The following is a 15,325-nucleotide window of genomic DNA, read 5'->3' on the forward strand; positions in this document are numbered from 1 at the left end:
ACTTTATATAACAGTGTTCCAGGAACATTGTAGTTCTCTCTGCTAACTTATTACAGGTGTGTTACTTTATATAGTAGTGTTCCAGGAACATTGTAGTTCTATCTGCTAACTTATTACAGGTGTGTTACTTTATACAGTAGTGTTCCAGGAACATTGTAGTTCTATCTTCTAACTTAATTCAAGTGTGTTACTTTATATAGTAGTGTTCCAGGAACATTGTAGTTCTCTCTGCTAACTTAATACAGGTGTGTTACTTTATATAGTAGTGTTCCAGGAACATTGTAGTTTTCTCTGCTAACTTAATACAAGTGTGTTACTTTATATAGTAGTGTTCCAGGAACATTGTAGTTCTATCTGCTAACTTAATACAAGTGTGTTACTTTACATAGTTCCAGGATTATTGTAGTTCTATCTGCCAACATAATACGGGAGTGTTCCTTTATACAGAAGTGCTCCAGGAACATTGTAGTTCTATCTGCTAACATAATACGGGAGTGTTCCTTTATAAAGAAGTGTTCCAGGAACATTGTAGTTCTATCTGCTAACATAATACGGGAGTGTTCCTTTATACAGAATGTTCCAGGAACATTGTTGTTCTATCTGCTAACACAATACGGGAGTGTTCCTTTATACAGAAGTGTTCCAGGAACATTGCAGTTCTCTCTGCTAACTTATTACAGGTGTGTTACTTTATATAGTAGTGTTCCAGGAACATTGTAGTTCTATCTGCTAACTTATTACAGGTGTGTTACTTTATATAGTAGTGTTCCAGGAACATTGTAGTTCTATCTGCTAACTTAATACAGGTGTGTTACTTTATATAGTAGTGTTCCAGGAACATTGTAGTTCTCTCTGCTAACTTAATACAAGTGTGTTACTTTATATAGTAGTGTTCCAGGAACATTGTAGTTCTATCTGCTAACTTAATACAAGTGTGTTACTTTATATAGTTCCAGGAATATTGTAGTTTTATCTGCCAACATAATACGGGAGTGTTCCTTTATACAGAAGTGTTCCAGGAACATTGTAGTTCTATCTGCTAACATAATATGGGAGTGTTCCTTTATACAGAATGTTCCAGGAACATTGTTGTTCTATCTGCTAACACAATACGGGAGTGTTCCTTTATACAGAAGTGTTCCAGGAACATTGTTGTTCTATCTGGTAACACAATACGGGAGTGTTCCTTTAAACAGAAGTGTTCCAGGAACATTGTAGTTCTATCTGCTAACATAATGCGGGAGTGTTCCTTTATACAGAAGTGTTCCAGGAACATTGTAGTTCTATCTGCTAACATAATACAGGAGTGTTCCTTTACACAGAATGTTCCAGGAACATTGTTGTTCTATCTGCTAGCACAATACGGGAGTGTTCCTTTATACAGAAGTGTTCCAGGAACATTGTAGTTCTATCTGCCAACATAATACGGGAGTGTTCCTTTATACAGAAGTGTTCCAGAAACATTGTAGTTCTATCTGCTAACACAATACGGGAGTGTTCCTTTATACAGAATGTTCCAGGAACATTGTAGTTCTATCTGCTAACACAATACGGGAGTGTTCCTTTATACAGAAGTGTTCCAGGAACATCGTAGTTCTATCTGCCAACATAATACGGGAGTGTTCCTTTAAACAGAAGTGTTCCAGAAACATTGTAGTTCTATCTGCTAACACAATACGGGAGTGTTCCTTTATACAGAAGTGTTCCAGGAACATTGTTGTTCTATCTGCTAACAAAATACGGGAGTGTTCCTTTATATAGAAGTGTTCCAGAAACATTGTAGTTCTATCTGCTAACACAATACGGGAGTGTTCCTTTATACAGAAGTGTTCCAGGAACATTGTTGTTCTATCTGCTAACATAATACGGGAGTGTTCCTTTATACAGAAGTGTTCCAGGAACATTGTTGTTCTATCTGCTAACACAATACGGGAGTGTTCCTTCATACAGAAGTGTTCCAGGAACATTGTTGTTCTATCTGCTAACATAATACGGGAGTGTTCCTTTATACAGAAGTGTTCCAGGAACATTGTTGTTCTATCTGCTAACATAATACGGGAGTGTTCCTTCATACAGAAGTGTTCCAGGAACATTGTAGTTCTATCTGGTAACACAATACGGGAGTGTTCCTTCATACAGAAGTGTTCCAGGAACATTGTAGCAGTACTAAACTCACTCAGGAAACATTGTAGCAGTACTAAACTCACTCAGGAAACATTGTAGCAGTACTAAACTCACTCAGGAAACATTGTAGCAGTACTAAACTCACTCAGGAAACATTGTAGCAGTACTAAACTCACTCAGGAAACATTGTAGCAGTACTAAACTCACTCAGGAAACATTGTAGCAGTACTAAACTCACTCAGGAAACATTGTAGCAGTACTAAACTCACTCAGGAAACATTGTAGCAGTACTAAACTCACTCAGGAAACATTGTAGCAGTACTAAACTCACTCAGGAAACATTGTAGCAGTACTAAACTCACTCAGGAAACATTGTAGCAGTACTAAACTCACTCAGGAAACATTGTAGCAGTACTAAACTCACTCAGGAAACATTGTAGCAGTACTAAACTCACTCAGGAACACTTACTACATTTTAACTAACACTCTACTTGTATATATTAGATATTTTTTACAATTTTGTTTGAATATTGTTGGAATGTTTCATTCACATGTTTATTTAAGCTTATTAAAGCTTATTAATTTTGTTTAATTTATACGTCTTTTTTTTTTTTTGTTATCTATTCTGCCTTTTTTTCCAAGGTAGGTGACGTGATTCTCACACACAAAAAAAGAATTTCCTCCATTCACAGGCCTTGCTATTAAAATGACTCTCAGATAACAGTATCTCCATCCATCCTTCAGAATGCATTCGTTACACATCCTGATTAAAATACTTAAGTCCCACTAAAAAGCTTCCTCGAATTCCTTAATAAATCTTACATTACACACACACTAGAAGCAGATGGGTACTTCTTGGCACTTTTATTATCATGACCCTCCAGTGTATATACTAGTTGTCCATTAATCCAAGAATGAACAGAAGAATGAACAGGGATGCATAATGTGGCCCTTGTGTATGTCAGGCTATGTATAAAGTCACTCTACTCACTTATATGACAAAAAAATGAAAGGTAATTGTCATGCTGTAATGTACAGAGTTATGCTAAAGTTTTGGAAGCACAGGGAGGACACTGTACTTACTGAGTAATATAGCATTAGCTAGAGAAAATATAGCTGCTAGCAAAATGGATAAGGCTCCTGTCCATCGTCTGCCCAGGAACTGTGCTGCCCACCATCCCAACATGGTGGATGGCAGCTCCACCACAGACAGCAGGAAGAAGTTAAGAAACTCGTTGCCACTCAGGTTGACAGTGTTGTAAGCCAGGCCGTAGTAAAACAAGTAGTTGCACGCGCTGCAAGTGAAACAAAACTGATTCATTTTGAAACACGATAAAGAAGATGCGTTGATGTTAGTGAAGATCACAAGTGAAAAACATTAATTCACTCTACTGTCCCTTAGATTCTGACTCTTCCACTCAGTTCCAGAGGTACCACTTCTTCCACTCAGTTCCATAGGTACCACTTCTGGAACTCAGTTCCAGAGGTACCACTTCTGGAACTCAGTTAGGGACCCTCAGCCTCGGAGAAAAGAATAAAATTGCTTCAGGGAAAACTCAAGGTTCTCAGTGAAGCTGTTTGAATATTGTTTTCTCTTACCATCCCTATATTTTATATTCCGTGGATACTTTACTTAAAAACAAAATACATTGACAAAAATACAATAGAAAGTAGAACAATATAGATAACAACTTGGAGCTACATGTCGAATACTTCGTCCAGCTCCCCGGCGGTGGGTCGCCTGCCCAGAATGTTGCAGGTAGTTCCCCTCTGGACCGTAACACTGGGTCTCTGAAAAACGAAGATGGCTGCACTGTGGTCCTTGGTTTCTATGATGAGTTTATCACCCAGCTCTTTGAGGAACTTTAGAGCACACTTATCCCATGCTCCAAGTGTCTCTGACTCTATAGGGATGAAGTTATAGCAAGGGATAAGGTTTTCATAGTTGCGGGTCTTCTAGGTCTCCCTGTGGCTGGCTGCTCCACCTTCTTCAGCTACAGTGCAGGTGTGGTCCCAGGCAGTCTGCTTACCAACCTCGCAGGGTAGCACAGCGGCTCAATCCGGATGCTTTTGACTTCCGTCAGACCTCTGCACTTGGGGTTCCCGTTGAGCTGAGCAACGGGCTGTGGCGAGGCTTCTCTTTATGATGTCACTGACCTCCTCATGTCAAGCATATTTCCCTTCTGCTGTGTGACAGTCCAGACCATGAAGTCCGAATTGATCAGCTGTCGCCCTGCCGCAAATACACCTATGTTCGGTGATGATGGGGGCGGCTAGGCGAAGAGCAACACCAATCCGAATGGCCTGTGGGATGAGACGGGTGCCCAGGGAGGAATTGGGAACAGCTAGAAGGAAATCTCCTGAGTGTGGTGCTTTCACTGCCAGGAGACGAGCTTTGTCCTTTCCTGAAGCGTTGGTGAGCATACATACACACACACACACACACACACACACACACATACACACACACACACATACACACACACACACACACACACACACACACTCACTCACACACACACACACACACACACACACACACACACACACGCACATATATATATATATATATATATATATATATATATATATATATATATATATATATATATATATATATATATATATATATATATATATATATATATGCAATAAGATCACAGTAAACAGGTGATTTCAGAATATGCAAAACAACCACTCTGAAAGAATAGAGAAATTCCAAGCGCTTTCGTGACTACTCACATTATCAAGGAACTATGAAAGTAAAGCATCCAAGGAAGCTATATAAGGGGTCTGGCCAGCACCTCACTATCAGATCCCACAACGGTTAAACACCTGACGTGCGCCGACCCAACTTGGATAGGTCCTTTGCACAACTCACCCCACAAACTATTCTACCCAAGAAAATTTAAAAATTATTTGTCCAGTGTATTATTAAATTCTTCCCAAATTCTATTAATTATAAATGGACCTAATTTATATAAACCAAAGGAAATATTCATATTATTGTCAAAACTGCTTTTTATGAAACAAGATTCAATTATATTCCTGTCGACCATGGACTTGCTTGATACTACTTTCTCAACTTTTTGAAAATTAATTGGATGGTTAATATCTCTTACATGAATAAATAGAGCATTGGAATCTTGTCCAGTTCTAATGCTATATTTATGTTATTTTAATCTTAGTTCGAGATTTTTACCAGTTTGACCGTAATAAACTTTATCGCAAATTTTACAAGGAATCTTATAGACACATCCATCAGCATTTTGGGGGGAATTCTTTATCAAAAGTTTTTTTACTGTATCAAGATTTTTGAATACAACTTTAATATTAAAAGTCTTAAGAAGAGAAGGCATATCAACCAAGTTTTCATGGTAAGGGAGAACCAACATATTTTTAGTTGAATAAGGCTGGTTGTCCCTTTTTGGATTGTAAAAAGTATTTATATATATATATATATATATATATATATATATATATATATATGCAATAAGATCACAGTAAACAGGTGATTTTGCATATATATATATATATATATATATATATATATATATATATATATATATATATATATATATATATATATATATATATATATATAATTAGTAGTAGGTTGGTAGACAGCAACCACCCAGGGAAGTACTACCGTCCTGCCAGATGACTGTGAAACAGAAACCTGTAACTATTTTGCATGATGGTAGGATTGCTGGTTTCTTTTTCTGTCTCATAAACACGCTAGATAACAGGGATATCTTGCTACTCCTACTTACACTTTGGTCACACTTCACAGACACGCACATGCATATATATATATACATACATCTAGGTTTTTCTCCTTTTTCTAAATAGCTCTTGTTCTTCTTTATTTCTTCTATTGTCCATGGGGAAGTGGAAAAGAATCTTTCCTCCGTAAGCCATGCGTGTCGTATGAGGCGACTAAAATGCCGGGAGCAATGGGCTAGTAACCCCTTCTCCTGTAGACATTTACTAAAAAAGAGAAGAAAAACTTTATAAAACTGGGATGCTTGAATGTGCGTGGATGTAGTGCGGATGACAAGAAACAGATGATTGCTGATGTTATGAATGAAAAGAAGTTGGATGCCCTGGCCCTAAGCGAAACAAAGCTGAAGGGGGTAGGGGAGTTTCGATGGGGGGAAATAAATGGGATTAAATCTGGAGTATCTGAGAGAGTTACAGCAAAGGAAGGGGTAGCAGTAATGTTGAAGGATCAGTTATGGAGGAGAAAAGAGAATAGGAATGTGTAAATTCAAAAATTATGTGAATTAAAGTAAAGGTTGGATGCGAAAAGTGGGTCATAATAAGCGTGTATGCACTTGGAGAAGAGAGGAATGTAGAGGAGAGAGAGAAATGTTAAGTGAATGTATAGGAGCCTTTGAACCAAGTGAGAGAGTAATTGTGGTAGGGGATCTGAATGCTTAAGTAGGAGAAACTTTTAGAGAGGGTGTGGTAGGTAAGTTTGGGATGCCAGTTGTAAATGATAATGGGAGCCCTTTGATTGAACTTTGTATAGAAAGGGGTTTAGTTATAGATAATACATATTTTAAGAAAAAGAGGATAAATAAGTATACAAGATATGATGTAGGGCGAAATGACAGTAGTTTGTTGGATTATGTATTGGTAGATAAAAGACTGTTGAGTAGACTTCAGGATGTACATGTTTATAGAGGGGCCACAGATATATCAGATCACTTTTTAGTTGTAGCTACACTGAGAGTAAAAGGTAGATGGGATACAAGGAGAATAGAAGCATCAGGGAAGAGAGAGGTGAAGGTTTATAAACTAAAAGAGGAGGCAGTTAGGGTAAGATATAAACAGCTATTGGAGGAGGATAGATGGGCTAATGAGAGCATAGGCAATGGGGTCGAAGAGGTCAGTTAAAAATACGAGAGGAGAATTATTAAATGGAGAGTTAGAGGTATTGGGAAGATGGAGGGAATATTTTGAGGAATCGTTAAATGTTGATGAAGATAGGGAAGGTGTGATTTCGCGTATACGGCAAGGAGGAATAACATCTTGTAGGAGTGAGGAAGAGCCAGTTGTGAGTGTGGGGGAAGTTCGTAAGGCAGTAGGTAAAATGAAAGGGGGGGATTGATGGGATAAAGATAGAAATGTTGAAAGCAGGTAGGGGTATAGTTTTAGAGTTGTTGGTGCTATTATTTAATAAATGTATGGAAGAGGGTAAGGTACCTAGGGATTGGCAAAGAGCATGCATAGTTCCTTTGTATAAAGGCAAAGGGGACAAAAGAGAGTGCAAAAATTATAGGGGGATAAGTCTGTTGAGTATACCTGGTAAAGTGCATGGTAGAGTTATTATTGAAAGAATTAAGAGTAAGACAGAGAATAGGATAGCAGATGAACAAGGAGGCTTTAGGAAAGGTAGGGGGTGTGTGGATCAGGTGTTTACAGTGAAACACATAAGTGAACAGTATTTAGATAAGGCTAAAGAGGTTTTCGTGGCATTTATGGATTTGGAAAAGGCGTATGACAGGGCGGATAGGGGGGCAATGTGGCAGATGTTGCAGGTGTATGGTGTAGGAGGTAGGTTACTGAAAGCAGTGAAGAGTTTTTACGAGGATAGTGAGGCTCAAGTTAGAGTATGTAGGAAAGAGGGAAATTATTTCCCAGTAAAAGTAGGCCTTAGACAAGGATGTGTGATGTCACCGTGGTTGTTTAATATATTTATAGATGGGGTTGTAAGAGAAGTAAATGCGAGGGTCTTCTCAAGAGGCGTGGAGTTAAAAGATGAAGAATCACACATAAAGTGGGAGTTGTCACAGCTGCTCTTTGCTGATGACACTGTGCTCTTGGAAGATTCTGAAGAGAAGTTGCAGAGATTGGTGCATGAATTTGGTAGGGTGTGCAAAAGAAGAAAATTAAAAGTGAATACAGGAAAGAGTAAGGTTATGAGGATAACAAAAAGATTAGGTGATGAAAGATTGGATATCAGATTGGAGGGAGAGAGTATGGAGGAAGTGAATGTATTCAGATATTTGGGAGTGGACGTGTCAGCGGATGGGTCTATGAAAGATGAGGTGAATTGATGAGGAGAAAAGGGTGAGTGGTGCACTTAGGAGTCTGTGGAGACAAAGAACTTTGTCCTTGGAGGCAAAGAGGGGAATGTATGAGAGTATAGTTTTACCAACGCTCTTATATGGGTGTGAAGCATGGGTGATGAATGTTGCAGCGAGGAGAAGGCTGGAGGCAGTGGAGATGTCATGTCTGAGGGCAATGTGTGGTGTGAATATAATGCAGAGAATTCGTAGTTTGGAAGTTAGGGGGAGGTGCGGGATTACCAAAACTGTTGTCCAGAGGGCTGAGGAAGGGTTGTTGAGGTGGTTCGGACATGTAGAGAGAATGGAGCGAAACAGAGTGACTTTAAGAGTGTATCAGTCTGTAGTGGAAGGAAGGCGGGGTAGGGGTCGGCCTAGGAAAGGTTGGAGGGAGGGGGTAAAGGAGGTTTTGTGTGCGAGGGGCTTGGACTTCTAGCAGGCATGCGTGAGCGTGTTTGATAGGAGTGAATGGAGACAAATGGTTTTTAATACTTGACGTGCTGTTGGAGTGTGAGCAAAGTAACATTTATGAAGGGGTTCAGGGAAACCGGCAGACCGGACTTGAGTCCTGGAAATGGGAAGTACAGTGCCTGCACTCTGAAGGAGGGGTGTTAATGTTGCAGTTTAAAAACTGTAGTGTAAAGCACTCTTCTGGCAAGACAGTGATGGAGTGAATGATGGTGAAAGTTTTTGTTTTTCGGGCCACCCTGCCTTGGTGGAATTCGGCCAGTGTGATAATAAATAAATAAATAAATATATATATATATTGGTAGACAGCACCCACCCAGGGAGATACTACCGTCCTGCCAAGTGAAAAGCCTGTAATTGTTTTACATGATGGGAGGATTGCTGGTGCCTTTTTTCTGTCTCATAAATATACAAGATTACAGGGATGTCTTGCTGCTTCTACTTACACTTAGGTCACACTACACATACATGTACACGTTTATTTATACACACTCATCTGAGTTTTCTTTGATTTTATTTTAATAGTTCTTGTTCTTATTACTTTTTCTTTTATATCCATGGGAAAGTAGAATAAGAATCTTCCTCTGTAAGCCATGCGTGTTGTAAAAGTCATCTAAAATGCCGGGAACAATGGGCTAGTAACCCTTTTACCTATAATGATTACTAAAAAGAATAAGAAGAAAATTTTCAAACTGGGAAGTCTGAACGTGCGTGGATGTTGTGCAAATGATAAGAAAGAGATGGTTGTGGATGTTATGAATGAGAAGAAGCTGGATATCCTGGCTTTAAGTGAAACAAAGCTGAAGGGGGTGGGAGAGTTTCAGTGGATAGGAATAAATGGGATTAGGTCAGGGATTTCAAATAGAGTTAGAGCTAAAGAAGGAGTAGCAATAATGTTGAAGGATAAGCTATGGCAGGAAAAGAGGGACTATGTGGAGTAAAATGAAAGGTGGATTATAGTAAGCGTATATGCACCTGGAGAAGAGAGAGGTGTAGAGGAGAGAGAGAGATTTTGGGAAATGTTGAGTGAATGCGTGGGGAGTTTTGGACCAAGTGTGAGAGTACTTGTGGTTAGGGATTTCAATGCTAAAGTGGGTAAAAATGTTGTGGAGGGAGTAGTAGGTAAATCTGGGGTGCCAGGGGTAAACGAAAATAGAGAGCCTTTAATTGAGCTATGTGTAGAAAAAGGTTTGATAATAAGTAATACATATTTCATGAAAAAAAGGATAAATAAATATACAAGGTATGATATAGCATGTAATGAAAGTTAGATTATGTATTGGTGGATAGATGGTTGATGGGTAGGCTCCAGGATGTACATGTTTGTAGAGGGCCAACTGATATATCGGATCATTATTTAGTTGTAGCTACAGTTTAGAGTAAGAGGTGGATGGGACAAGAAGAAAATGGCAACAACAAGTAAGAGAGAGGTGAAAGTGTATATACTAAGGGAGGAGGAAGTTTCGGGTGAGATATAAGCAACTCTTGGCAGAAAGGTGGGCTGGTGCAATTATGAGTAGTGGGGGGTTGAAGAGGGTTGGAATAGTTTTAAAAATGCAGTATTAGAATGTGGGGCAGAAGTTTGTGGTTATAGGAGGGTGGGTGCAGGAGGAAAGAGGAATGATTGGTGGAATGATAAAGTAAAGGGTGTGATAAAATACAAAAAGGTAGCTTATGAGAGGTTTTTACAAAGCAGAAGTGCTTTAAGAAGAGTAGAGTATATGGAGAGTAAAAGAAAGGTGAAAAGAGTAGTGAGAGAGTGCAAAAGGAGAGCGGATGGTAGAGTGGGAGAGGCACTGCCAAGAAATTTTAATGAAAATAAGAAAAAAATTTGGAGTGAGTTAAACAAGTTAAGAAAGCCTAGGGAACAAATGGATTTGTCAGATAAAAACAGAGTAGGAGAGTTAGTAGATAGGGAGATGGAGGTATTGGGTAGATGGCGGGAATATTTTGAGGAACTTTTAAATGTCGACGAAGAAAGGGAGGCGGTAATTTCATGCACTGGCCAGGGAGGTATACCATCTTTTAGGAGTGAAGAAGGACAGGATGTGAGTGTGGTGGAGGTACGTGAAGCATTACATAGAATGAAAGGGGGTAAAGGAGTGGGAAGTGATGGTATCATGACAAAAATGTTAAAAGCAGGGGGGATATAGTGTTAGAGTGGTTGACATTTTTGTTTAATAAATGTATGAAAGAGGGGGAGGTACATAGGGATTGGCAGAGAGCATGCATAATTCCTTTATATAAAGGGAAGGGGGACAAAAATTATTGTAAAAATTATACTGAGTATACCAGGAAAAGTGTACGGTTGGGTTATTATTGAAAGAATTAGAGGTAAGACAAAATGTAAGATTGCGGAAGAGAAAGGAGGGTTTAGAGTGGGTAGGGGATGTGTAAATCAAGTATATACATTGAAGCATATATGTGAACAGTGTTTAGATAAAGGTAGGGAAGTTTTCATTGCATTTATGGATTTAGAAAAGGCATATGATAGAGTGGATAGGGGAACAATGTGGCAGATGTTGGAAGTATATGGAAGAGGTAGCAAGTTACTAAATGCTGTAAAGAGTTTTTATGAGGATAGTGAGGCTCAGGTTAGGGTGTGTAGAAGAGAAGGAGACTACTTCCCAGTAAAAGTAGGTCTTAGACAGGGATGTGTAATGTCACCATGGTTGTTTAATATATTTATAGATGGGGTTGTAAAAGAAATAAATGCTAGGGTGTTCGGGAGAGGGGGGTGGGATTAAATTATGGGGAATCAAATACAAAATCGGAATTGACACAGTTACATTTTGCTGATGATACTGTGCTTATGAAAGATTATAAAGAAAAATTGCAAAGGCTAGTGGATGAGTTTGGGAGTGTGTGTAAAGGTAGAAAGTTGAATGTGAACATAGAAATGAGTAAGTTGATGAGGGTATCAAATGATTTAGATAAAGAAACTTGGATATCAAATTGGAAAGGAGGAGTATGGAAGAAGTGAATGTTTCTAGATATTTGGGAGTTGACGTGTCAGCAGATGGATTTATGAAGGATGAGGTTAATCATAGAAATGATGATGGAAAAAAGGTGAGTGGTGCATTGAAGTATATGTGGAGACAAAAAACGTTATCTATGGAGGCAAAGAAGGGAATGTATGAAAGTATAGTGGTACCAACACTCTTATATGGGTGTGAAGCTTGGGTTGTAAATGTTGCAGTGAGGAGGCGGTTGGAGGCAGTGGAGATGTCCTGTCTTAGGGCAATGTATTGTATAAATATTATGCAGAAAATTCGGAGTAAGGAAATTAGGAAACGGTGTGGAGTTAATAGAAGCATTAGTCAGAGGGCTGAAGAGGGGTTGTTGAGGTGGTTTGGTCACTTAGAGAGAATGGATCAAAGTAGAATGACATGGAGAGCGTATAAATCTGTAGGGGAAGGAAGGCAGGGTAGGGGTCGTCCTCGAAAAAGTTGAAGGGAGGGGGTGAAGGAGGTTTTGTGGGCGAGGGGCTTAGACTTCCAGCAAGCGTGCATGAGCGTGTTAGATAGGAGTGAATGGAGACGAATGGTATTTGGGACCTGACGAGCTGTTGGAGTGTGAGCAGGGTAATGTTTAGTGAAGGGATTCAGGGAAACTGGTTATTTTATATAGCCGGACTTGAGTCCTGGAAATGGGAAGTACAATGCCTGTACTTTAAAGGAGGGGTTTGGGATATTGGCAGTTTGGTGGGATATGTTGTGTATCTTTATACATATATACGTCTAAACTGTTGTATTCTGAGCACCTCTGCAAAAACAGTGATTATGTGTGAGTGAGGTGAAAGTGTTGAATGATGATGAAAGTATTTTCCTTTTGGGGATTTTCTTTCTTTTTGGGTCACCCTGCCTCGGTGAGAGACGGCCGACTTGTTAATATATATATATATATATATATATATATATATATATATATATATATATATATATATAATATATATATATATATATATATTTTATTATTATCACACCGGCCGATTCCCACCAAGGCAGGGTGGCCCGAAAAAGAAAAACTTTCACCATCATTCACTCCATCACTGTCTTGCCAGAAGGGTGCTTTACACTACAGTTTTTAAACTGCAACATTAACACCCCTCCTTCAGAGTGCAGGCACTGTACTTCCCATCTCCAGGACTCAAGTCCGGCCTGCCGGTTTCCCTGAATCCCTTCATAAATGTTACTTTGCTCACACTCCAACAGCACGTCAAGTATTAAAAACCATTTGTCTCCATTCACTCCTATCAAACACGCTCACGCATGCCTGCTGGAAGTCCAAGCCCCTCGCACACAAAACCTCCTTTACCCCCTCCCTCCAACCCTTCCTAGGCCGACCCCTACCCCGCCTTCCTTCCACTACAGACTGATACACTCTTGAAGTCATTCTGTTTCGCTCCATTCTCTCTACATGTCCGAACCACCTCAACAACCCTTCCTCAGCCCTCTGGACAACAGTTTTGGTAATCCCGCACCTCCTCCTAACTTCCAAACTACGAATTCTCTGCATTATATTCACACCACACATTGCCCTCAGACATGACATCTCCACTGCCTCCAGCCTTCTCCTCGCTGCAACATTCATCACCCACGCTTCACACCCATATAAGAGCGTTGGTAAAACTATACTCTCATACATTCCCCTCTTTGCCTCCAAGGACAAAGTTCTTTGTCTCCACAGACTCCTAAGTGCACCACTCACTCTTTTTCCCTCATCAATTCTATGATTCACCTCATCTTTCATAGACCCATCCGCTGACACGTCCACTCCCAAATATCTGAATACGTTCACCTCCTCCATACTCTCTCCCTCCAATCTGATATTCAATCTTTCATCACCTAATCTTTTTGTTATCCTCATAACCTTACTCTTTCCTGTATTCACCTTTAATTTTCTTCTTTTGCACACCCTACCAAATTCATCCACCAATCTCTGCAACTTCTCTTCAGAATCTCCCAAGAGCACAGTGTCATCAGCAAAGAGCAGCTGTGACAACTCCCACTTTGTGTGTGATTCTTTATCGTTTAACTCCACGCCTCTTGCCAAGACCCTCGCATTTACTTCTCTTACAACCCCATCTATAAATATATTAAACAACCACGGTGACATCACACATCCTTGTCTAAGGCCTACTTTTACTGGGAAAAAATTTCCCTCTTTCCTACATACTCTAACATGAGCCTCACTATCCTCGTAAAAACTCTTCACTGCTTTCAGTAACCTACCTCCTACACCATACACTTGCAACATCTGCCACATTGCCCCCCTATCCACCCTGTCATACGCCTTTTCCAAATCCATAAATGCCACAAAGACCTCTTTAGCCTTATCTAAATACTGTTCACTTATATGTTTCACTGTAAACACCTGGTCCACACACCCCCTACCTTTCCTAAAGCCTCCTTGTTCATCTGCTATCCTATTCTCCGTCTTACTCTTAATTCTTTCAATTATAACTCTACCATACACTTTACCAGGTACACTCAACAGACTTATCCCCCTATAATTTTTGCACTCTCTTTTATCCCCTTTGCCTTTATACAAAGGAACTATGCATGCTCTCTGCCAATCCCTAGGTACATTACCCTCTTCCATACATTTATTAAATAATTGCACCAACCACTCCAAAACTATATATATATATATATATATATATATATATATATATATATATATATATATATATATATATATATATATATATATATATATATATATATATATATATATAAATATGTGTAGTAGGTTGGTAGACAGCAAACACACAGGGAAGTACTACCGTCCTGCCAGATGACTGTGAAACAGAAATCTGTAACTGTTTTGCATGATGGTAGGATTGCTGGTTTCTTTTTCTGTCTCATAAACACGCTAGATAACAGGGATATCTTGCTACTCCTACTTACACTTTGGTCACACTTCACAGACATGCACATGCAAATATATATACATACATCTAGGTTTTTCTCCCTTTTTTCTAAATAGCTCTTGTTCTTCCTTATTTCTTCTATTGTCCATGGGGAAGTGGAAAAGAATCTTTCCTCCGTAAGCCATGCGTGTCGTATGAGGCGACTAAAATGCCGGGAGCAATGGGCTAGTAACCCCTTCTCCTGTAGACATTTACTAAAAAAGAGAAGAAGAAAAACTTTATAAAACTGGGATGCTTGAATGTGCGTGGATGTAGTGCGGATGACAAGAAACAGATGATTGCTGATGTTATGAATGAAAAGAAGTTGGATGTCCTGGCCCTAAGCGAAACAAAGCTGAAGGGGGTAGGGGAGTTTCGGTGGGGGGAAATAAATGGGATTAAATCTGGAGTATCTGAGAGAGTTAGAGCAAAGGAAGGGGTAGCAGTAATGTTGAAGGATCAGTTATGGAAGGAGAAAAGAGAATATGAATGCGTAAATTCAAGAATTATGTGGATTAAAGTAAAGGTTGGATGCGAAAAGTGGGTCATAATAAGCGTGTATGCACCTGGAAAAGAGAGGAATGTAGAGGAGAGAGAGGGATTTTGGGAGATGTTAAGTGAATGTATAGGAGCCTTTGAACCAAGTGAGAGAGTCATTGTGGTAGGGGATCTGAATGCTAAAGTAGGAGAAACTTTTAGAGAGGGTGTGGTAGGTAAGTTTGGGGTGCCAGGTGTAAATGATAAT

General features: G+C 39.4%; 1 protein-coding gene across 1 annotated transcript in view; it reads right to left on the minus strand.

Moving 5' to 3' along the window:
* Positions 1–15,325, minus strand: part of LOC128696603 (solute carrier family 22 member 7) — a 360,956-nt gene that overhangs the window by 45,194 nt on the left and 300,437 nt on the right. The window contains exon 8 of the mRNA XM_070094771.1: positions 3,208–3,419. Within this exon, the coding sequence (XP_069950872.1) occupies positions 3,208–3,419 (212 nt within the window). The remainder of the gene's footprint in view (positions 1–3,207; positions 3,420–15,325) is intronic.

This window comes from Cherax quadricarinatus, chromosome 47 (assembly GCF_038502225.1).
Source record: "Cherax quadricarinatus isolate ZL_2023a chromosome 47, ASM3850222v1, whole genome shotgun sequence".
In the NCBI taxonomy this organism is placed as follows: domain Eukaryota; kingdom Metazoa; phylum Arthropoda; class Malacostraca; order Decapoda; family Parastacidae; genus Cherax; species Cherax quadricarinatus.